At 41.3% G+C, this 26,278-nt stretch overlaps 1 protein-coding gene across 6 annotated transcripts in view; it reads right to left on the bottom strand.

Annotated features, from left to right (window-relative positions):
- ehbp1 (EH domain binding protein 1) overlaps positions 1-26,278 on the bottom strand; it is a 302,265-nt gene that overhangs the window by 132,200 nt on the left and 143,787 nt on the right. For all 6 annotated transcript variants that reach the window (XM_080199948.1, XM_080199950.1, XM_080199951.1 and 3 more), the window contains 2 exons: positions 17,646-17,824; positions 16,838-16,886 (listed from right to left, as the gene is read on the bottom strand). In XM_080199948.1, the coding sequence (XP_080056074.1) occupies positions 16,838-16,886; positions 17,646-17,824 (228 nt within the window). The remainder of the gene's footprint in view (positions 1-16,837; positions 16,887-17,645; positions 17,825-26,278) is intronic.

Here is a 26,278-nt window from a genome sequence, read left to right as displayed (position 1 = left end):
AGTCCATGGATGAAATTCCAGAATGTGGGTCCTAAGTGGCTGCTTGACTGGCAATGATGGGGCAAAAGGAGGAGGGGTGGGGGTCCCACAGTGGGCCATGGCAAACAAAGATTTTGTGGGGAGGGGTTACAGACTTAGGGAAGTTGAGACCAAGAAGGATCTTAAACTTTCGGATGAGAACATACACTGCAGAGGGACCAGGAACCAGTCAGCAGTGATTAGTCAGTGGGACTTGATGAGAGACGGGTTAAAGTAGGAACTTGAACGAACTGAAGTTTATACTGGGTGAAGGATGGGAAGATGGCTAGGAAAATACTGGAACAGTCGAGGCTTAACTTTGAGTGGAGTTGAGGAGGGTGATTTAATGGAGGTAAAAATCTTCTCTTTGTGATGAAGGGTTCATAAGATCTGAAGGTCACCTCAGAGTTGAATAGAAGGGAAGTGTACAAATCGGCTGGGATCAGACTGAGACAGTGGCTGAGAAGTGGTGTAGTATTGGTGGGAAGACTGTGGAATTAGTGATGGGTGAGCGTGGGGATAAAGATGATGACATCAGTTTTCCCAAAACGTTTAACGTAGGAACACAGAAAATAAGAGGAGATTGTTTGGTCCTTCCAGCCTGCTCCGCCATTCATTACGATCGTGGTTAATCACCAAACTCAGTAACTTGTTCCCACTTTCCCCCATATCCTTTGATCCCTTTAGCCCCAAGAACTATATCGGGTTCCTCTTGAAAATATACTACGTTTTGGCCTCAACTGCTTTTTGCGGTAGAGGATTTCATAAGTTCGCTGGGTGAAGAAATTTCGCTTCACCACAGCCCTAAATGGTTTACCCCATATCCTTAGACCGTGACCCCTGATTCTGGACTCCACCACCAATGAGACATCCTTCCTGCTTTCGGCTGACTGCCCAAACGTAGACTGGGTGACTGCTTTGCTGAACATTTCTGGTCTGTCCGCGAGCAGAACCCAGACCTTCCTTGCCACTTCAATATCCCCCTGCTCTCCTGTCCACATGTCCATCCTTGGCCTTTTGCAATGTTCTAGTGAACCCCACACAAACTGGAGGAACAGCACCTCGACTGGGCACTTTATAGCCTTCTGGATTCAACAACGAGTTCAACAACTTCAGCACTTGAACCCTCCCCTCCACCTTCACCCCATTTCCATTTATTTTATTTCATTTAGTTTCATCTCATTCATCCATCTTGATATCCTTCTTTCTTAATTCCGTTTTTTCACTTCTCCATTCCAGCTCTCCTCCTTGCCCTCTCCCTACTTCAAGGCAACTCAGGCAGTCGTTTAACCATCTGTTATACCGCTGTTCTGCTGTTCTCGCTTTCTGATCACTTAATGGACACTTTCTCAGGCCTCTGTACCCTCATTTACATTCTCATTGTCCCATTCTACCCCCCTCATCCCTCAGAATATAAATCTTTTCTGATTCTCTTTGCTCTTAGCTCTGACAAAGAGTCATCCAGACTCGAAACATTGGCTCTATTCTCTCTCCACCAAGGCCATCAGACCTGCTGAGATTTTCCAGCATTTTCAGTTTTTGTTTCAGATTTCAGCATCCACAGTATTTTGCTTTTATCTTCCTGCATCTACCCTATCTAGACCTGATAGAATGTTATAGGTTTTGAGAACACCCCTCATTCTTCTAAATTCTAGCAAATATAATCCTGATTCAACCTCTCCTCACACATCAGTTCCACCACCCCAAGAATCAGCCTGGTAAACCTTTGCTGCTCTCCCTCTATAGCAAGAACATCCTTCCTCAGATAAAGAGACCAAAGGTGCACAATATTCCAGGTCTGGTCTCACTATGACCTGTATTACTGCAGTAAGACATTCCTAGAAATAGAGACCATTCACGGCTGGATGCCGGACAATGTGTCTGACAGCATGCAGGTATAAGAGGAGGTAAGTGAATTGTTGGAGAGGGAGAGTTTGATGTCATCCAAAATCATAATTATGACTGCAGATGTTGCTGCCACGGGGCAGATTGCAAATGAATAAGTGGGATCAAGAATAGATTCTTTGGTCTCTCCAGCATAATGAAGCTGGGTCAGGAAGAGAAGTCACTGAAAATCTTTTGACGATGATTGGAGGTTTAAAGCAGGTAGCACATGTTTGGCAGGAAAACAGAGGAGGGTGTTGAAGAAAGACGATACTGTAGTCAAACCATGTCAGAGGCTGAAGGGAGATCAAGAAAGCAGAGTGATAATGCTCCACAGTCCGGGGTAAAATTGGTTCGAAAATGCCATTAAGAATTTTAAAAATTTCATTGGTGATCAGAGATTGTGAAAAGAGTTGTCACTGAAGGAATTAGAGGAAGCTAATTAGAAACAATATTTTTCAAACTACATTCAACATAATTACTCGATGTGAGAGAAAAAGTACACAACCAGTAAAATACGTACACGTGCCTTACTCCCTGCTTTTCAGATTCTCTCTGTCACTTGGTATTAGAAGTGAAGGATGTGAAAATTTAATGAAACTCAGCAATATATTTGTGAAAAACCTTTTGTAGAGTAACAATAACATGATTATAATTGCATTCACAAGCAGAAACGTAACAGGATATGAAAGTAGTCGTATTTTGCCGCTTATAACATCAGCGCCCCTTACGCAATCAACATTAAGATTGTTTATCAGAGTTTGGGGAATAAAACAATATGAAATAACAACTGTATGAGTTAGTATTGATAAGAGAATGTCAAGGATGTGTTTTGTGATAAGAAATTGGATATACAGAACCTCTATACAGTGCTAATCCATGCTGAGCCTTATCACAGCTGATCAACCTCCTCTCTCATACTATGCATGTAATTGCAGTGATTTGTGTTGATGGAAAATTCAGCAAGATAATGAAAACGAAGCATACCCAGATTAACCGATACATTCCTGAAAATGCACCAAAATAAAGGTTACTTTAAAACTATCAGTAATACTGGAAAGGCACAACATGGTCATTAGATAATGCACAGCAAGACACACACATCAGTTTGACATGATAGCTCGTCACTCTTTTTTGACTGAACGACTTTAAGCCATCAGGTCAGTTAAGGGTGGCACGGCGCCCTGCACCGCTGCCTCAGGGAGCCAGGTTCAATTCTTGGCTTGGGTCACTGTCTGTGCAAAGTTTGCATGTTCTCCCCGTGTCTGCATGGGTTTCCGCCGGGTGCCCCGGTTTCCTCCCACAGTCCAAAAGACCTGCTGGTTAGGTACACTGGCTATGCTAAATTCTCCCTCAGTGTACCTGAACAGATGCTGGAGTGTGGCAACTAGGGGATTTTCACAGTAATTTCATTACAGTAGTAATGTTAGTCTACTTGTGACTAATACATAAACATTAATTTTAATTTAGGGGCTAGAAAAGAAGCATGGAGCGGAGGAAGGAGGGTGGGGAGCGGATGCCTCAGCCTCTCAATCTGCATAACAGGTTTGAGGTTCTTGCTTCCAGTCTGGACGAGAATGAGGGAGGTGAGGTCGGTGAGCAGACTGCACACAGTACAGTGATGCAGACGCAGGACGTAGGCAAAGAGAAGGTGAAAAGGAACGTAGTAGTAATTGGGGATAGTGTGGTTAAGGGTACTGACACTGTCCTTTGTCACAATGACAAAGTGCACAGAAGGGTGTGTTGTCTGCCTGGTGCTCGGGTCCAGGATGTCACATCTGGGCTGCAGAGGAACCTGGAGTGGGAGGGTGAGAATCCGGTTGTTGTGGTACATGTGGGTGCCAACGACGTAGGCAAAATGCGAACTGAGGATCTGGGGAGGGAGTATGAAAAGCTGGGAATAGAATTAAAAAGTAGAACCGACAAGGTGGTCATCTCTGGGCTACTGCCTGAACCGAGTGCAGACGGGCGTAAGGTTGATAAGATTAAGGAAGTGAATGGGTGGCTCAGGGATTGGTGTGGGAGGAATGGGTTTGAATTTATGGGGCATTGGCATCAGTATTAGGGTAGGTGGGACCTGTTCAGGTGGGATGGGGTTGGTCTGAACCGTGCTGGGACCAGAGTGCTGGCGAATCGTGTAAATAGGACTGTAGACAGGGCTTTAAACTAATTGGGGGGGGAGGGTGCGAGGGTAGGTGACATTACGGGGTCTAAAGTTAAGGAGAGGGTACAGGTACGGGAAGAGGCCAAGGATGTCCCAATAATAAAGGGAGTAGGAGGCGTGAGTATGGTTGGTGGCATTCTGGCAAATAGGGTCCAGGTGAAGGCTGGGATGAAGGCACTTTATCTGAATGCATGAAGCATTCGGAATAAAGTGGATGAGCCGGTGGCGCAGATCAGCACAAATGGATATGACCTGGTGGCCATTACAGAGACGTGGCTGCAAGGTGACAGGGACTGGGAGCTGAATGTACAGGGGTATCAAGTGTTTAGGAAGGATAGGCGGGAGGAAAAAGGGGGGGGGGGCGCGTAGCTCTGCTGATTAAGGATAGCATCAGGGTGGTAGCAAGGGAAGATATAGGAACCAAAGAGCAGAAAGTGGAATCGTTGTGGGTAGAGATTAGGAACAGCAAAGGGAGGAAGACGCTGGTGGGTGTCGTCTATAGGTCCCCGAATAATGATCTGGAGGTGGGGCGGGCTATTAACGCGCAAATAAATGCAGCGTGCAGGAATGGGACGGTGATAATTATGGGGGATTTCAATCTACATATTGATTGGTCGACCCATGTTGGACACGGTGGGCTTGAGGAGGAGTTCTTGGAATGCTGCCGGGATAGTTTCCTTGAACAGTGTGTGTTGGAGCCGACGAGGGAGCGAGCTATCTTGGATCTGGTGTTATGCAATGAGGCAGGTAGAATTAGGGACCTTGTGGTGAAGGATCCTCTTGGGAAGAGCGATCATTGTATGGTGGAGTTTCTGGTGCAGATGGAGGAGGAGAAAGTGGGTTCCCGGACACGCGTCCTTTGTTTGAACAGAGGGGAGTACGGTAGGATGAGAGAAGAATTGGCGAATGTTGACTGGGAGAGCGCGTTGGAAGGTAGGTCTGCTGAGGAGCAGTGGAGGATCTTTAAGGAGATCTTTCTTGGTGCTCAGCAGAAACTTATTCCGATGGTTAAAAAGGACCGTAGGAGGAGAGGTAATAAGCCGTGGATAACGAAGGAGGTAAAGGAAAGTGTTAAATTAAAAGCGGAGGCGTTTAGAGTAGTGGGCGAGAAGAGGATTGGGAGAGGTTTAAATGTCAACAAAGATCGACAAAGAAGTTGATAAAGAAGGGTAGGAGAAACTATGAATCTAGGCTAGCGCTTAATATAAAAAAGGATAGCAAGAGTTTTTATAAATATATAAAAAGGAAGAGGCTGGCTAGGGTGAACGTTGGACCCTTAGAGGATGAGAGGGGGGACTTAGTGGTAGGGGATGGGGAAATGGCTGAGGTCTTGAATAACTTTTTTGTTTCTGTCTTCACGGAGGGTCTTCACGGAGGAGGACGTGAATAATTTGCCGGGTGTTAGAGATGGAAAGGTGGTAGGACTGGAGGGTCTCAATGACATTATTGTTACTAGAGAGGCGGTGCTCAGCAGACTGGAGGGACTGATTGTGGACAAGTCCCCAGGACCGGATGGAATGCATCCGAGGGTTCTGAAAGAAATGGTGGAGGTGATAGTGGATGCCTTGGTGGTTATTTTCCAAATGTCGCTGGATTCCGGGGAAGTGCCGGAAGATTGGAAAACGGCTAATGTTACGCCGTTGTTTAAGAAGGGTGCCAGGCAAAAGGCGGGGAATTATAGGCTGGTTAGTTTAACGTCTGTTGTAGGTAAAATGTTAGAATCCTCATCAAGGAGGAAATAGCGAGGCATCTTGAGGGGAATTGCTTGATAGAGCAGACGCAGCACGGTTTCGTTAAGGGGAAGTCGTGTCTGACAAATTTATTGGAGTTCTATGAGGATGTGTCTAGGGCGGTGGATAGAGGAGAGCCGGTGGATGTGGTCTTTCTTGATTTTCAGAAGGCGTTTGACAAGGTACCTCACAAGAGGTTAATGCAGAAGGTAAGGGGGCATGGAGTTGGGGGTAGGGTGTTAGCGTGGATAGAGGATTGGTTGTCAAATAGGAAGCAGAGAGTGGGGGTTAATGGGTGCTATTCGGATTGGCGGTTGGTGACTAGTGGAGTGCCCCAGGGGTCGGTGCTGGGGCCTCAGCTATTTACCATTTATATAGATGATCTGGAGGAGGGAACCGAGTGTATGCTGTCAAAATTTGCTGATGACACCAAGATTGGTGGAACGGCAAATTGAGCAGAGGGTGTGGAGAGTCTGCAGAAGGATCTAGATAGGCTGGGCGAATGGGCCAGGAACTGGCAAGTGGAATTTAATGTTGGCAAGTGCGAGGTGGTCCACTTTGGTAGGAATAATGGTAGGAAGGACTATTACTTACAGGGCGAAAAACTGCAGCAGGCGACGGTGCAGAGGGACCTCGGGGTCCTTGTGCATGAGTCGCAAAAACCCAGCCTGCAGGTGCAGCAGGTGGTCAGGAAGGTGAATGGGATGCTGGCCTTCATAGCGCGGGGGATTGAATATAAAAGTAGGGAGGTCTTGCTGCAGCTGTATAGGGCATTGGAGAGGCCGCAGCTGGAGTAGTGTGTGCAGTTTTGGTCGCCGTACTTACGCAAGGATATTTTGGCCTTGGAGGGAGTGCAGAGGAGGTTTACTAGGCTGATACCGGAGTTGAGGGGGTTGAGCTATGAGGAGAGGCTGAATAAACTAGGCTTGTACTCGTTAGAGTTTAGAAGAATGAGGGGAGATCTCATTGAGACATGTAAGGTGATGAATGGGATGGATAGGATAGAGGTGGAGAGACTCTTCCTGCTCAGAAAGGACAGTAGGACTAGGGGGCACAGCCTCAAGATAAAGGGGGGGGGGGGTGCGGTTTAGAACGGAGTTGAGGAGGAACTTCTTCACTCAAAGGGTGGTGAATCTCTGGAATTCTCTGCCCGTTGAAGTGGTGGAGGCTGCCTCGCTAAATATTTTTAAGACGCGGGTTGATGGGTTTTTGATAAGAGAGGGGATTAAGGGTTATGGGGAGAGGGCGGGAAAGTGGAACTGAGCCACGACAGATCAGCCATGATCTTATTGAATGGCGGGGCAGGCTCGAAGGGCTAGATGGCCTACACCTGCTCCTATTTCTTACGTTCTTATGTATTCAATTATCATCCCAAATCAGACAATGTTTATGAACTTAATGTTCAAGATATTTGCAAAGCAGTGAGTGCTGTGAAAAATAAAGTTCACCAGTAATTAAACTTAATTCTTTATTTTGTGGTGAAAGAATTAGCTGTGTGCCCCTCAAAATATTTGAATTTATCAAATTTCACATACAAATACGCAGAACATCCAGTAAATGATCATTGACGAAGAGGCAAAATAGTGCAGATGCTGGAAATTTAAAATAAAAGCACAAAGTGTTGGAAAAAGTCAGCAAGTCAGGCAGCATCTGTGGAGACAGAAACAGAGTTAACATTTTGAGTTCAATGTGACTTTTCAGAACCTGTGATAACTGATGTTGATTGTTGGGAAATATCGAAAAAAATCTCAATGACAAAGCACACAAAGGATTTATGCTACCAATGTTAAACTCTGATAGCTGACTATGCATGTTGGGAATGTGGGTGCACTCCCCATAGCTTTAATTTTATTGACAGTGAGGGCAGAGCATCTTGGGACTGTATATAAAATTTCTAATGGATGAAGTTCTGTGCCAGTCATGCAAAATGTGCAGCATTATCCCTGCAATGTTTACACAGGTTTTAGCTGTTTGCCATTGACAGCAGTTCTGGGTCAGTATTTTTATTTGAAGTCTACAGATACAAATGGGGAAAAAAACAATGCAAAGAAATGAAACAGAAAATGCCCGAAGGACAATAGATCAGGCAGCATCTGTGAAGACTGAAACGGGTCATGTTTAAGATCAGAGATCTTTCAATTACTAGGGGACACAGGTTAAAGGTGAGAGGGGCAAGGTTTAAAGGAGATGCACAAGGCAGATTTTTTACACAGACGGTGGTGGGTACCTGGAACTCATTGCCAGGGAGGTAGTGGAAGCAGATACAATAGTGACTATTATGGGGCGTCTGAACAAATGCATGAATAGGATGGGAATAGAAGGATACGATCCCTGGAAGGGTAGAGGGTTTTAGTTACGTCGAGCAGCACAGTCGGTGCAGGCTTGGAGGGGCCGAAGGGCCTGTTCCTGTGCTGTAATTTTCTTTGTTCTTTTACAAAACTGGAAAATGTGAGAGATGTAATAGTTCAGCAGACATAAAGGTAGGGAGTGAGGAGAGAGAAAAGAGCAAAAGGAAAGGCCTGTCATAGTGTGAAAGGTGAGAAAGATTAAATAGCAGAAAGGGAGGATGGTCCAAGGTAAAACGTGTAATAATAGGGCAGACAAACATGAATGAGGAAGGAGAAAACAATGGAGAAAGAGAATGGAACTCTCATGCACTGATACTGCCCAGGCCTGCTGAGGACTCGCAGCATTTTCCCTCAGCTCAGATTTCCAGCACCTGCAGTATTTTGCTTATGCAAAGCAACAAAATGCATTCAGAAGTGCACACTGAGTGGTTATTCAATTCATTTTTTAATGACAGGAGTTTCACCAGCTTGCAACTACACTGTGCTTTTAACTTGGCAAAGTAGTCTACTCAGTGACGTGTAATCAGACAAAAACTGACAGCAAGCCACATAAGGAAACATTAGGTTAAGAAGTTTGGGGAGGTAATTCCAGGACTAACGGCCAAGATGGCTGGAGGCACAGCTGGCAAAAATACAGTGAAGGAAAAGCCTAGTGCTCAAGAACTCATAAATAGACACAGAGATCTGACAGAGTTGTTGGGCTGTAAGAGGTTACAGAGATAGGTCGGTGCACGGTCATGGAGGGATTTGAACAAGAGAATCAGAATCTTAATATTTGAGATGTTGGTAGACCAGTAGTCAATGTAGGTCATAAACACTGGGGTGATGGCTGAATGGAATTTGCTAAAGTTCTGATAAAGGCAGCAGAGTTTTGGATGAACTGAAATTCTTGAAAGATTAAATTAGCAATAATATTGTCCTACATGATATGTAATAAACTAATGTTTCAATATGTATCTATATATCTAGCTATACATTAAAAAAATCCTGTCTGCACACACCTCTCCCTAAAATTCCTCTATTGATATATATAACAGAAACTCAAACTGGTCACACTGTAATTACACACTACCAACAGAGGTGGCAGCACTGTACCCCAGCTTTCCACTAGGTTTCACTCAATTCAATTTCATCGCTTCCCAAATCACTGCAGGTTTTGCTATTTAAAACTTTCTTTGTATGCACGAGGGGTGTTGCTCAATTCCTAATGTAGAGTTAGGAGACTAAATGATAAACAAAGCATTTAGTTTTGTCTTGGTTCAATAAATATACAAGTCTGATGGCAGCAAATCGAGAGAGGGGAAAATGGGATTAGACTTAAATGTTGTCAGAAATGTAACCAAGTCCATGTCATGTTTTGTTCCTTTTGCAACCGTTTTTCCATGGAAGGGATTTTAGAATGCAGTATTTTAAAATTAAAGTAAGTTCACACATGTTAATTCTTGGAGCCATTTTGCTGCAGCCACTGTGACAAAGAGGGAAATGATATGTTAATGAACTAACTGCCATACTGTTTAGCACAATGGAAAGGACAATAAGTGATTTGTTATCTTGTTTCTGACCATGGGCAGGCTTATCCCCTCAAGATGGTATTCTGGGCTATCCAGCAGGGGGCTGTCAGCTGACAATATAAACTTGGACAGGAGGCAGCCTGACAGGCCGATTTCCACAGTAGACAAGATGCTGGGTGGACAACCTTCCACTTACTGTAAACACAGGGAGAAAAAGAACAAAAGAACATAAAGTCTGCTGGAATGCTGACTGAAAGACAATCTCACTGAGCCCATGTCTGCTTGGGCAGACTATTTGTATTTAGGCCACCAATCAGAATAAGGTTTCTGAGTTTGTTACCTTTCCTTATTCAAGCGATGTTGTTTGATCTTGAGTGAAGGATCTGAGATTTGATTATAACAGTTACATTGTCTGTAAAATAAAGCAGCTTAACAATTCGTATCTGGGTTTCCAATACCACAATGTCAGAATTTTAACACTGCCTCAAGTTTTTCTGCTGCTGAAACATTTATCCAGGCATTAGTTACTTCTAGAATTAACTGTTGTGAGGGACTCCAGGCCAACCTCCCACACTATACACTCCATAAATCATAGAAACGTTAGGACATAAATCAGTTGTGTCTGTTCCGGCCAAGAAAAAAATAAAAACTAGCTGCCCATGCTAATCCCACCTTCTAGCACCTAGTCTGTAGTGTTGCAGGTTACAGCACTTCAGGTGCTGATCCAGGTACCTTTTAAATGAGTTGATGGTTTCTACCTGAAACACCAACCAAGCAGCAAATTCCAGGCACCCACTGCCCTCTGGGTGAAGAAGATTTTCCTCATGTCCTCTCTAATCCTTCTACAATCACCTTAGATCTGTGCCCCCTGGTAAATGACCTCTTGGCTCAGGAAACAGGTCTTTCCTGTCCACTCAATTTAGACTCCTCATTGTTCACCTCAACTTAAAATCATGAGGCAGCTGGATTAAATATATCAGGAGAAACTGTTCCTACTCGTAAAAGGATTGAGAATGAGAGGGCACAGATTTAAAATAATTTGCAAAAGAGGCGAATGTGATGTGAGAATTCTTTCTTCACAAATGAGTTGTTACGGTCTGGAATGCACTGCTTGCAAGTCTAGTGGAGGAAGGTTTAATGGAGGCATTTAATCAAAAAACCTGAATCATTAAGAGTAGCAACTCTAATCAGTGCTGAGGAAAGAGTGTTACAAATTTTACTACACCCTAGACCTCACTGAGGAAAAGAAATGCTGGTCCTGTGAAATTTTGGGGGCCTTAAGCACCCTCTGCTATTACTTATGAACACTACACATTCAATCCCAGAGCTCAGGAAGGTGCTGGGAGCAGGGGTGCAGAAACATTATCGTTCATACTGATCAATGTTAATGATGAGGTCAGACTGCAGTGTAATGGCAGCGAGACAGGACTGGCAGCAACCCTCATGCAGCAGGTCAACTAGTCGCATTGGCATCCAGAGATTAATGCAAACTGACAAACACTAAGCAGATTGAGGAAAACACCTGGCTATTGTCTCTCCTTGTGAGCATTTTTGTCAGGAGCTGTTTGGGAGAGACAAAATGACTGATCACAAGCCACTTCAAGCACCTTTCTCAAACTACATCCATCTGCTCCAAAGCTTCCACAAAGAGTGCTACTCCATTTACAGAGATGTCATTTGGAAGTGATGTAAAAGCAGGGGAAGTGGACGTATATTGGCAGAATGCTGCCTAGAGCTGCACTCCCTTTGAAGAAAGTTGCTGATGTTGGTACAGAGTGTGAAATCTTTCCAATTCAATGAGAAGCAACAGTATGACTTGCTCTGGAAGTCACCAACCAAACAGAGACGTTGAATCTGACAAACAAGCATCTTGCTCAAACAAACAAATTACAGGAAGAGATGCAACCCGCCAACACAATGGGGATCTTATTGAAACATATAAGATGATTAGAGGTTTAGATAGGGTGGACAGTGATAGCCTTTTTCCTCAGATGGAAAAAGCTAGCACGAGGGGGCATGGCTTTAAATTAAGGGGGGGTAGTTATAGGACGGATGTCAGGGGTAGGTTCTTTACCCAGAGGGTGGTGAAGGATTGGAATGCCCTGCCTGCTGCGGTTGTAAATGCGCCTAGTTTGGGGGCGTTTAAGAGATCCGTGGATAGGTTTATGGACGAAAAGGGATTGGTTTAGGTTAGTGGGTCATTGTTTTTTAACTGGTCGGCGCAACATCGTGGGCCGAAGGGCCTGTTCTGCGCTGTAATGTTCTATGTTCTATGTAACACAGTGCAACTCTCAAAATTCTGCAAGAAGTTGTGATGAAAGGTGGCCTGAAATCATCAAGGACACACTTATTGTTAGAAGAGGGCATTGATAATGCAGGGATGAAGTGACTGGCCAAGATGGTATCTTGTACAAGAATCAGGAAATCAGAGATGGTCAAGTGCATCCATACAAACCACCAAGCAATTGAGTCTAGTCTGAGGAAGGCAAAAGAGGTGTTCTACTGGCCAAACATGAGCAATGAGATCAAGGACCATATTAGCCAGTGCAGTGTTTGTAACAAACATTAAACTAAGCAAGCGAAACAGCCACTCACATTATCCCACGCAGATGATGGATGAAGTTTGGAATAGATCTCTTCATTCTCTGTAACTGAATATCTCATCACCACTGACTATTATTCAGATTGCTGGGGGTTAGACAAGTTGATCTCAGTGACCACCAGTGAGATTGCAGAATGCCTGAAAGCACACCAGTTGTTTATGGCATCCCTTACATCATGATGAGTGACAACGGTTCTCAGTTCACAAGTGAAGAATCCAGGCGCTTTGTAAATGATTGGGGTATTCATCACAATACATCATCTCTATATTATTCTCAGTGAAAAGGAATGGCTGAGGCCACTTGTCAAAGATCATCAAAAAATCAAAAAGATTCAGTAGAGGTGGGTAGGTGGCAATTCTAGCGTGGAGAAACACACTTAGTGGGCATGGAAATGACTCCAGTTCAGTGACTCATGTCACACTGCACTCAAATTACTCTTCCAATGGCTAAAACACAACTGAAGCCAGAAACAGTAACAGATGTGTGGCAAATCAAAGTGAAACAACAGAAAGCCAAATGTGACTTTGATAAAGCTACCAAATCATTGCCAGGGCTGAGAATCAGATAGCCAAGCTGAGTGTAAACATTCAACATTCTCAATAGTCAGCCCACCTGACAAACTGAGGCCTGCGTAGACAAATTGTCACTTTGATTGTACACAATGAAAATGAACAGCCAGATATACAACAGGTGAAGTTGATCCTTCACAGCAGAAAGCTACAAGGGAGATGTCCGTTTACCAATCACACTAAGAACTGAATCACTGTCAGTCTCCAGAGGCTAACCGCTGCCCAAACAAAAGCAACACATTAGCAATGATAATTACCATGGCAACAACACTCTCCACATCTGTGAAATTCCCCAGAAAGCCAACATCACCCCAAAAATAAGCAGACACCAGACGAACTGATAGTGGTATATGCAAATGATAAAATGATACTGGTGAATGCAAATTAGTTTGTTTTTACTGGAAAGGAGGATGTTTGGAGAACTGCCTTTGTGAAATGTGGCCATAAGCTTTGGCTTACCATATTCACACAACATGTGATGTAAAGGCTTGAGAGTAGAAGCCATTTCACCCACCACTTGGAACAATTCAAAAACGCGTACTTCTGGCAGAGTGGATGCACTGCACTGATGGTTGATCCAGATCTTACATGATCAGTAGCATGGAACAAACATCCAGCCCCACACTGATCACATAGCTTGCACCAATTGAGTAAAAGGAGGGGAGCAGCGAATGTTCTATGCAGGTATTAGCCTGATATACTCCGTCATTTCAAAAACGCAAGTAGTATTACATTTATATAACCTACATAAAGCAGCATTACTTCCAGGTAATCAACTGCAGAGCAAGCTATAATAATCTTGCATTGATTACACCACAAATTGAATCTTTATTCAGAACATTATGCATGAACTGAACACAATGTTCTGCCACTGTTGACCAGAAACCTGCCTTCAGGAAAGAGAAGAGCATCTTCCACATAGCAGCAATTTAAATGTCATTCTTGTGGTCAAATACATTATCGTATCAAATATGAACAAGTAGGAGTATTCAGATTACCTGAATTTTACTCTCATAGGCTATCCCCTGAATAATTTAAATTAGATCATTTCACAATCACTCCCATAACCCTGTAAACGTTTTAATGGAACTATTAGAACTGCTGACATTCCCACTGATTTGTTCCAATAACTGCAATGTTTAGAACGTTTCTACACTATAACCTGTTACGGCCGGGAGAGATGGCGCTGGCATATTTGTTTTCTTTCTTTCAAAAGTCTGTCAACTCAGTCTAATTAGTTGAACACTTGGATTAACTGGTTTAGTGGTGAATACAGGCTCTAATGAGGTCAATCTGAGCGTTGCAGTTACCAGTTTCAAACCTGGATGCTAAGAAAACGACACTGGTTCATCACAAAGTGTCTGGTCCCGATTTTGTGATCACAAGGTTTGCAACATTACATGTTTTAATAACTTATTCACTTTTGCTTAACTGTTCAGTCTTTTTACTTAATTATGATCAAGTTAATTCATTAATTTCCTCTAAGAGTGAACCCTAATCTGATGGATTATTACAGAATATCTTCTGCTAGCCCTTAGCTAGAGTCACCTGCTCTTGAACCAATTACACATTTTTAAAATTGTAATACTAATCATAACAAAACAAGTGAATTCAAAGGTAATACTTTTCACGTGCCATATTTTGCAGCAATTGAGCAGATGTAACTTTAATTATATTGCTAAATATTTATATTGCCCCTCAGTGATTAAATTACTGATTATTACAGATAGGTACATAATCGTCAATTTGCATTTTGATCTGTGAAATATGATACACTGACATTTTTAGATTTGCTTCCAATAATTTTTCCAGTAACTTAATCATTCACAATTCAGCAAATGTTGAAATTTAAAGGATCAGATTCTAAATGTTTGCAATTTACATATTTGTCAGGTTGAATATAAAAAGTTCAGAAAGGAAATGAAAAAATAAATAGGAGAAGCAAAGAGAGAGTATGAGAAGAGGCTGGCCGCTAACATTAAAGAAAATCAAAAAGTAGCAAAAGGAGTGGTTAGGCTGATTTAAAGTGAATGGCAAATGATTCAAAGGCTACAAGGAAATAACTTTCTCATGCAGCAAATGGTTAGGGATCTGGAATGCACTGCCTGACAGCACAATGGAGGTAGGTCCAATTGTGGTTTTCAATAAGGAATTGGATCAGGATCTGAAGAGATTAAAAACTCAAGAATACAAGGAAATGACAGGAGGTGGGAGTCACTGAGATGCTCTTGTACAGCGCTGGCATGGACATGACAGGCTGAATAGCCTCCTTCTGCCGTGTAACCATTTATGATTGTAAATGACTATAACTCTATAGTAGCAATCACATTCTGGTAATTTATTTATGGCATGGTTGGGCATGGAGTGAAGGAGCCTTTGATATATGGAAAGCAAACTGGTTTCAAGGGAATAATTTCCTTCAACTTTTAAGTCCACCTCTCTGGGTAAAACCAGAATTAACATTCATATTATCCATGTTGCCCTCTCAACTGGTAAGGTTCATAATGTAATAGCAGCAAGTATGATTTTTATTCTCAGTCTCTACCTATGTGTCAGTGGAGAAAGCAGAGTGTTAAATTAATTGAAATGATCCAACTTGTTTTTTTAAACTTAATGGAAATAAATAATCCAAATATCATATTTAAGAAAAAGGCTAATGAACTTACATTTTCATTCTGAGTCAAAAACAAAATCACTAAGGGGACTGAAATCTACACATGTTTACATTTTCCTCTAATTTATTATGGGCAACATATTAAACTTGTATTTTTTTAGGGGACAAGTGGAGTTTTCATCACTGAAGGGCAATATAAATATTTAGCAATATAATTAAAGTTACATCTGCTCAATATGCATTATTTTTTGGATTGTTTTTATAATTTGTAATTCCTGAATGGAATGGAAGAATGGACACAATAGCTTTACAATCTCCTTCTGCAAAACTCTTTCTAATATATCAATGACAGGTTGACTGACAGACTTCAATGCTGTCCATCAACAACAATAGCACCACTTCCAAAACACTAAATATTTCTCAATACACAATGCACTAACATATCAGCCGGGATCAGATTGCAAGTACATTCCTTGTGGTTTTAATAACTGATTGTGAAAAACTGCTATTAGGATTTATAAAACACAATTTATTTTCTAATTGATATGTATCTGTTTGAATCATTATTTAAAGATGTATTTGTTTGGAGATTTCAGCTAACTGAAACACAGAGGTTATGATCTGACCTGGCATTGCCCATCACAGAACAGAGCTGTTCCTTCAATTTAACCTTTACTGCCCTTGCAACGATCACCTGCAACTTCATTTTAACTGGTAAATGGGGAGAAGGGAGAAAGACTCTGGCCTCAAAGAAAGCATTCATTCATTTTGAGTTGTTGTGTTAATTGGTTAGGAGGAGGAAATGTCAGAAACTTTATGCATTTGCATGGTTACTATACGCAGGCATTGTTCTCCATTTTGCATTCATTCCAAACAAGGGCAGTAGGGGTTATCAGTCAGAACTGTGAGAAGACAGGAAATAAACCTGCAGGAAGCAACCAAGATACTTAATGTAGCTCTCAAACAAGAGGCAAAGGCAGAAGGAAGAAATGAGCTGCACAAAGGGTGAAATCTGCTTAAGACAGCTCTCAAAACTCAGTTATATATTAATGACTCAAGGCACGAATAACATTTATAGAAATCGGCAATGGAATGAACAGATGAAGGTTTCTGTTAAAACTCTTCCTCACCTTTAAAAAAAATCTGCTCCATAATACATGGATGAAAGCCACAGCAAGGTATATCTGTATTACAGAGACTTTCTTCCAGAAGATTTAAAACGTTTGTGACCAATGCAAACAGGAGTCGATAATGCATCAGATAAAACTGCAGGGGAGATTACCTTCTGCGAGCAGCAATTATAACCTTACAAAACAACCTCACCTTCCAGGGATTACTAAAAGAGCACTGGTGAAACCAAAATTGCAGACATGTCATTTTCTGTGGCGGTTCTTACCTTTTTGTTGTTTTCTTTAATATCCTGAGGATTCAGAGATTTGTAGTCACTGGGGCGAGGGTGAGGTGGGGGGGAAGAGAAGAGAGGACAAGAAAGCTGTGGGTATTTAGTGTTCACTTTACATGAAGCAAAATATACAACAGGAAAATATTCATAGTAATAATGACAATATATAACAAATAGTGATTTCATTGCAAAGCAATCAACAAAACAAGCAGAGTAGAAAATAAAAGCAACCACAAATCAAATTTTTTCCTCAAAGCATTTCCATCTAGCAGTGAAGAGGCTAGCCTTTTTAAAACACATTTAACATGCAGTAATCCTTTGCTGTCAGCGCACAGGGAGGGTAACACTGGTGTGTCTTTCCAATTCAATACCAACATTTCATTAGTAAATTTTCTGAAGATAGTTTTATCAACATTGTTTTAGCAACACAAAGCCAAAGTGAGGAAAAATAAGTTTGTGAATGGAAAGATTTCTCTCCCATCGAGAAAAAGGCAACCATTTTATAGGGTGGGTAGGAGATAAGACACGATGGGGGCGAAATTCAGATTTGGCCTAACTGAGTTGTCCTGTTATGTTCCCCATTCTATCACACTCCCTACCCGATACAGCCCTGCTCTGTCACATACTCTCACCCTGCACTCTCACACTCTGCCCCACGTTCCTTCTGTAATCTTCAATCGGTTGGGTTGTATAACAGAAGGACAATCTGCTTCTGCCTGTAACGCCTCGTCTGGCGAAACTGAATTTCAGTCCAGGACCATTGAAAACAAATAGTACACAAAAAGCTACTTTCGTTACTTACATTAAGTCTGGCCGGAAGTGGTTGAGAATTGCACAGAAAGCCAATCCATTTCTCCATGACGTGGTGAAATTTGTGATTTTGACACCTCTGTAGTTTCGCGTCACTTCTTTGCACCACGCAAGCAGTGACTGAGTAGCATTTGGCCGTTTCCCCAGAACTGGACTCGGGATTGGGCTTGGCTAACGGCAAAGGAAACAGAAACAAAATAAAAAAATCTGAAAATCAGCACTAATTGATCCAGCCAGTTGATTAGAATCTTCCTATGTCTGCTTTATGTTTTAATAGAACTTAAGTTTTGATAATTACTGTTTCAGACAGGAATCATATATAAATCCTAGCTGCTGGCAATGATCTCGAAAGCAAACTGTCAGTACAAGACTCTAGGTATGATACAACAGCAAGCCAAATACTACACTATGTGATGCACTAACATGGCATTTCAGAGTTCAAGGCCTTTCCTATATCAGCTCCTGTTACCTATAATACATATAGGTTATGTTATGTAACCTTTTTGTGTGAATATAAACTCCATAATACCAAGATAAAGTATTGAAGATCTACATTTTTTTCTATCTATTGTTGACCAATCTTGCTTCAATTCTTTAACTTTAAGGTGGCAAAATACTTACTATCTACAATGTTGGAAAATTTTACTGCAAGTTACACAACTTGTGCTATTAAGTTTTACTATACAGTACTATACAGATAACAGGTCATTTCTATCAAAATTACCCACAGTGTTAATAAATGCTGAGCATTATTCAGTATTCTAATTTTAAACCGTTTACAACTTCTACTTTAAAATATATACATTCCAGATTTGAAAATGATCTTTTCTCTCCTCAGTTAAAAGTTCAGTTTAAAGCTCAAACAAAAGCAAAATATCTGATATTGTGCCTGAATTTTCTGTTTTTAATATTCTCTTTTACAGCATTTCCTGCCATATTAAAGGAAAAAGATGATTTGGGGTCAGGCTGTATTACATTAGCATGAACGCTTGTGTCCCCAATATTTTGAATGTAGTAACAAGTCTTTAAGCCAAAGATGTATTTAAATGTTGTGCAAATCACTGGACCAATGATCACTTACAACAGGATTGCGTATTAAACTATTACTAAGAGTTAGTTGTTGTTCCTTGGTGGGATTTTATAGCATCTCTGAGGACTTTAGAATGTCCCAAAGTGCTTTTGAAGTGTACTCACTGTTGTAATTAGGAAGATACAGCAGCCAGTTTGCATGTAGCAAATGTTCACAAACAGCAATGTGACAATGCCTAGATAATCTCATGTTTTGATGTTTACTGAGGGAAATAAATATTGGCTAATTTGGTAGGAACTAAGTGCACTAAAATAGTTTCTATGATCACTCTAAGAAAATAGAAAAAAATACAATTAAAATATTAGCAAAATAAATTCCTAGGACTAAGATAATGGTCTTTTCCCCCTGCTTATCATTTAGTTTTCATGGCCATATTTCATTTTCCATTTTCAAGAGTGCTTTAAATCAGTTAGGTGGAAATTTAATCAGAAAATACAATTTACAGAGAAATCTGGTAGAACAGCAGGCAAGGTAAGATGCACAAAGTAATATCTCCAAATGAAAATGTTCTAATTTAATGAAAGAATACCGTGATAACAGCCCAGTATTAGAACGTGATTGTTAGTTTGTGAACCTTGATAGATGTAGTTTCCCAAAATCCCTACAGTGCAGGAGGCCATTCAGCCCATCAGGTTGCACCGACCACAATCCCATCCAGGCCCTATATAGCTATAGGTAGTGGTCAATAAATAGATTGGTAACATCACACAGCCCAATTCTGCTTTCAATTTTATTTGCTTAGCTACTAGTTAGATTCAAACATGGCTCCATAATAATCTTTGCAAATAGATGCAACAGTTAGGTAAGTAGCATATGTAACTTTTAAGGAATAGTATTCTTTCAATGGTTGACAATAGAAATGCAACAAGGGTGATTTTCAGGTTCTTTCATACTGTTGCCGGGATCTTCTGGTGTTGTCTATGGTGTACCACTGCTGCAGGTTTCCCGGGAGCGTGGGGTGGATTTAATGGGAAATCCCACTGACAGTGGAGGGACCAGAAGATCCTATTGATGGCCAACAGTGGGCCGCCTCCCGCTAAGAATTCCGTCCAATATTTGATAAAGATATATTTTACATTTCTGATCTGTGGCAGTGCAGTTTTAAAGTCAGATGGGTTAGGAGTCAGACTGATTTGGTTCCTTTGGACATAAAACCCCCTCATATGGCCAACTGGTGCTATTACAAATTGACTGTGCTGGGTGTCAGCCCATATTCCTTTATAATGAACTTGCTGCATGCCTGATGATCATATTACCTACACTGAAGCACTTTTGGTCAGGTACTTTTTCATTGATGTCAGACAAGGCACTGAGCAAATAAACTGAACTGCTATTAATTGTACTTTTGTAAACAGTACATCTCTAATTACTACAATAAACAATGCTAGTTCACTGAGCTGCACTTTTGCTCCATGTATTGTTTGCAGTACACATTCTGTTCAGCATTTTAAATACACAATATGGGGAATACATTCCTGAAAACAATCAACAGCTATCAAAGAATCCTTACAGTGCAGAAGGTGGCTATTTGGCCCAACAAGTCTGTACTGTCCCTAAAGCAGCAGTCCACCTTGTGCTATAGGGCAATTTTAATGTAAACAGGACTCAGTAAAAGCGTGGGTGCCTATTAATTTTGGAACTTTTATGAATAATAATACAATATTCTTATCCTTATTTCAAATCCCACTAACACAGTGATGGGTAACCTAGGGCCAGTGAGTGGGCCACCTGAGTGGCCTTCTTCATTTCAGTGGGCCATAAGACCGAAATCTGGCTTGGTCACTCACCATGACCCATGAATAACATTAAATACATTTAATACATGCTAACCAACTCAAAGGTACAGAAAATGCTTAATCACTGATATGTTAATACAACAATTAATCAACTTCAAATGGTAAAAATATGGAAAATGCTGCAGACATGCTGGTCATAGTCACAGGAGGTTTACAACATGGAAACGGGTCCTTCGGCTCAACTTGTCCATGCTGTCCTTTTTTTTAAAACCCCTAAGCTAATACCAATTGCCCACATTTGGCCCATATCCCTCCATACCCGTTGGATTCACGTAACTATCTAAATTTTTTTTTAAAGATAAAATTGTATGTTTTTTTAAAGATAAAATTGTACCCACCACCACCACAACTTCTGTCAGTTCCAGACACTTCCCACCTTCTGTGTGAAAAATGCCCCTCTGGACACTTTTGTATCTCTCCCCTCTCACCTTAAACCTATGCCCTCTAGTTTTAGGCTCCTCTACCTTTGGAAAAAGATATTGACTATCTAACTTGCCTATGCCTCTCATTTATTTTATAGACATCTATAAGGTCACCCCTCAACCGCCTATGCTCCAGAGAGAAAAGTCCCAGTATATCCAGCCTCTCCTTATAGCTCAATCCATCAAATCCCGGTGGCATTCTAGTCAACCTTTTCTACATTCTTTCTAGTTTAATAATATCCTTTCTATAATTGGATGACCAGAATTGCACACAGTATTCCAAGTGTGGCCTACTAGCTCGCTACCAAAGCTTTCACAATGTCCTTTTTCCTCTCTACTGCTGTAGACAGGAACCTTTACAGAGCACATCCCAACTTCAGTGCTTTTGTTCTTTTTATTCTGGTCGAGGTCTCCTTTGCCCTCATCTTTCACTTCCCACCCCCAAACTCTGCCTCTAACAAGACCATCTTCCACCATTTCTGTCACTTTGAAAATGTTCTCTTCTCTCACTTTCCATTTTCTAAAAGGGCTGCTCTTCACTTTTCATCACCAGTTACCTCTCCCCAGGTGAGTGGAGTTGCAACACCTGCCCATTCATCTCAGCTCACACTGCCAACCAAGGTCTCAAAAATAACAGGTGAGACAGTAATTCACGTGTAGTTCCCTCGAGTCCATTTGACTTCTAGGTGGAAAAATACTTTAACCAAGGTCCCTATTTCTTAAATCTGTGAGTTACAGCAGTAAATTTTCAAATGAATAAACAGTATCCAGTAATTAACAATGACAGTTGCTCTGAAATTATACATTTAAAAAAACTATGTTCAAATGGTAATATTCCACCTTCTTTTCACTGGGCTAAATTTTTGATTGAAATTTATATTCTTGCCGTAGTTCTACACTGGTTGGCAACAATGAGCCATCTTGCTTCACCTTTCTGCATGGTACAACGGTACAGATGTGAATTACATATCCAAAACAGAGACTTTGAAAAACACCATCACCAGTGAGAAGACTGTATCACCACTGTTACATTTGGATGAGGGGCTTTAATTTACCCTAATAACTTACATATCTTCAGCTATTTCTGATTTTGACAAAAGCAGCAACATCTAATTCTGTAAGATTTTATGGTGGAATTTCTGGAAGAGTTCATGAAATAGAAGTTATCAGATTATACCAGATAAAGTATCTCAGAAGCACCCTGTTGATAATTAAAATTTCTGCCAACAAACAGTTTTAAGAGACAGAATAATAAATCACATTTGTTAGGGTCGATTGCCTTTAATGTGCTTAGAGATCATAATGAATTATACAGTGCTGGACACAGGAGTTTAAATGGCAACAATACATTTGCATTTAAACATTGATTTTATAGCTGAAATCATTAAAAACTTTGTCAGATTCTAAGATGCTATAATTAAAATGTAAATATTAATTTGTCCTCACAATGCTACTTTATTTCTATTTTAGTATCCAGGAATATAGGATAAGACCATAATAGCCAAGCTATTAGATATTGTATATACCTCCACATGTATTGCTAAAAAAGCTCATCATCAAAATCACAAGGAGAAACACGTCATATTTCCTGGCTGGCCTCATTTAGATATTTTACTCTTCAGTTTACTACAATTATTAGGAAAATATCGCAGTTACAGTCACATCGCGAGTATTAAGATATACTTCTGAAGACTCAAGGCCATACCTCTGGCATAAATGAAAATATTAAGTAGGAACATTACTATTTCACACTACTGTTAATATTACTATTACTTCCACACAGCTTCAAGATTTTCCCAATGAATAAAAAGTAGTTGTGTTATAACTGCTTGTGATTCTGTTTTCTAGTATACCATATTAAAGATAATTACAGAAATAACATGTTATCAGAATTTAGTTTCATCAGTCTCACACCACGGAATTAATTCTTCAGTAATATATTTTGAGCAGTTCCAGTTATTAACAACTCTCACCAATTCATCCCTGTCAATGACAATCACAAACCTTTCTTCTGTTCAACAAACAAAAATACATAAATTCCCATGAAACTAACAGCAAATTCTTCCATTATTTAATTTTTCTTCCCTCCTTCCTGAAGGCATCTACTCTTTGTTGGAGTTCAGTTCCATGGGCACCAGCCACCCTTCACAAGCTTATCCAGTGGCCATTCTTCAATTGCAGGCATTGACAGACTATCGCAGCCATGTTCCATCCTGTCCTGAACTGACTGCCACACAAAAAACCCTTCAGATCCAGGGCCAGGAGTGGGAATCCTGCCCCATTTCCCTTGCATTAATTACAGAGAGGAATTCTCACTTCTTGTCCCAGCAGAAATCAGCTTACTCAGCACAGAGCAAGGATCCGGCATTCCTCATTTATATAGTTCAGTTTTAACTGCACAAACTCACTGAACACTGAAGAAGACAAATACAATCTATTGTAACAGATAATTGAAAGAACAATTCCATGAACTGACACCTGTTTTAAGCACAGATACTGAATATGCTCCGAGACCAAAAAGCTAATCAGATTTCATTAGAGTTAATGCAACAAACTGAACTGCACCATCTAATCTGTTAGCAAATAACAGATTGAAACATAACCCATTCCATCTGACTCTAAATAGTTTTTCTATTGCTTGGCCATATATAACATATTAATGGAAGCGTTGTTACAACGTTAATGCTACACACTCCTGTTGGCCGTGAATATCAAAACTTTCTGTACCTGGACTCTCTGCAATAACAGCACACTCCCATGGACCCTGGGGAAATACTAATACATTACTAGAGAGCCCTTTTCAAACACTGGCATAATCCTGAAAATCTGATGCAAACATTGACACACTCCCACAGATAACTTTTTTTATGTTGAAATAGTCTCAGGGATTCATTCTGATTCCCTCCAGGGCGAAGGATACCAGTTTAAAAATTTAATATAGGGAAAAACATAGCCTCAATGTGACTCAGATTCAGAAACCAGTCAACCCAAGCAACAGGCAGTAAAAACTGTTACACTGCAGAATCTCCAAGAAATAGCATCATAATATTGGTTGAAACTGCGGTGCTACCGGTTGCGGGTATTTACTCCATAGCAGCCGTGCTCTGGATATGAGCTGGGACACAATATTCTGCTGCCAGTCGGTGAGCAAACACCTTTGGTGAGTTATATGAATAAGCTAAGGCAACATGTGCTATAACTACCAGAAAAGGTGATGGTATCTGCCTCAGGCGTACAAACAAAAATCAGCCCTGCCTTTAGGGCAGCCTTGTCACCCCAGCTGCCTCATCTACTTAAACTACTCCTTATGGGACAGGCGGTATTCACTGGCCCAATTGCAAGCTAAATGCAGCATAGTGATAAAGGCTTCAACCAATATGTTAGCTGACAGTACCTTTGAATACTCTTTGTTTCTCTTATTTGTTTTTTAAATTTCCCTCTGAACCATTTATATCCACATTTTACTGGCAGCAGCCTCCTGTACTTTCAGACAATGTTTTGAGCCGTGGTCATTAACCCCGTGTTAAGCATCACCTGGTGTGGCTGGGGAACCATCACTCTGGCACAGCGCAGTCTTTGCCCATTTGCTGCAAAGGGTGACAGTGGGCCATTCACTGGCCTCTTCTCAGACCACAGATTCTTATTTCTGCTCGTCTCTTCCAAAGCCTTTCCAAACAGAGATCACAACCGTTAGTGACTGCCTCCCAGTTGTCAGCGTCAATATTGTCAGTTTCATATCTCACTTACAGGTGCCCTTGCAGTGGAAATATGGATGCCCAGGAGGTTGTAGATTTAGTAGCCAATTCACCGTACAGAGGGTCTTTTGATATACGGCTGTCAAATGAGTGTGGCAAAGCCAGAACAGCCACCGCTGGTTTAGCATTGAGTCATAGAGGTTTACAGCATGGAAACGGGCCCTGCCACCCAACTTGTCCATGCCATCTTCTTTTTAACCCCTAAGCTAATCACAATTACCCATATCCCGCTATAGGCATCTTACCCATGTAACTGTCTAAATGCTTTTTAAAAAACCAAATTGTACCTGCCTCCACTACTGCCTCTGGCAGCTCGTTCCAGACATTCACCCCCTGTGTGTGAAACAGTTGTCCTTCTGGACCCTTTTTCATCTCTCCCCTCTTAGATTAAACCCATACCCTACATTTGGGAAAAGATATTGACTATCTAGCTGATCTGTGCCCCTCATTATTTTGTAGACCTCTAAAATATCACCCCTCAGCCTCTTATACTCCAGGGAAAAATATCCCATTCTATCCACCATCTCCTTATAACTCAAACCAGAGTCCCGATAGCATCCTAGTAAATCTTTTCTGCGATCTTTCTAGTTTAATAATATCCTTGCTGATGGAGTTCGCACATTCCAGGACTTTGTGGCCATATCCTGCCATCAGAGACTGGGAAGGTGGAAACTGTTCAGCTTTTACTCCTTTTATTCATTCATGGCATGTGGGCATCGCTGGCGATTGCAGCATTTACTGCCCGTCCCTAACTGCCGAGCATATATGTTGTCCAGCTCTTGCCATTTGGTGTCATGTTTTTCTTTCACTAATCCACTCTCAGCAAATCTGGTCTCTTGTTGGGATTCTATGTAGGCTGGTCTATTGTAGGGGAGCTATGTTAATGTTCAGCCTATTATGTTCCACACCAATCACAGTTATCTTGCCTACATTAACGACAAGTATCAAGTCGTCTTCAGCCCTATGCACATGGTCCTGATGATCCAGCTTGCCAATCAATGAGTTGGGATCTTCTTTGTTTGTCTGCCTGGTACAATGGATTCTATCCACTTGTTCAGCACAGACTCGAAGCTCCAAGTATCCCCTGTAGAAGTTGGATCTTGGCAGGTCAGCACCTTACCAGTCAGCGTCCGCCCGACTTGAGATGGGCAGTAGCTGACCAGTGGGACACAACGGTTGTTCCTATCATTGGAGAAAGCCTGTAACACCTGTTCTCTCACCAATCAATCTGGGTTTATAACTGCTGTAAAATTGTGTCAAAGTTCTGTAGTGAAATTGGGCACAAGCCTAGGCAAAATTTATGGAGACCTTGGCTGCTGAGATCTAGATCCAAGATCACCCTCTCAACCTCCCTGGTTGAGTTCAAAGTATTTTGTTTGGCTTGGTTTTAGGAGTTGCTGAACAGATATTTAAACATCAGTCCACTTGCCTTTGGGCTCCGTTTCAGTTTTTTTTTGGTCAGGATTTACACCCTTGGTCTTCAACACTCCCGAGACGTCCAGAAGACCAATGGAGTTATCTGTCCATAGCTGGGTGTTAGCATTAGCACCCATTAAATTGGC

This window comes from Carcharhinus amblyrhynchos, chromosome 12 (genome assembly GCF_965287045.1).
Source record: "Carcharhinus amblyrhynchos chromosome 12, sCarAmb.v2.hapA, whole genome shotgun sequence".
Lineage (NCBI taxonomy): Eukaryota > Metazoa > Chordata > Chondrichthyes > Carcharhiniformes > Carcharhinidae > Carcharhinus > Carcharhinus amblyrhynchos.
This window is presented reverse-complemented; position numbering and strand designations above follow the sequence as displayed.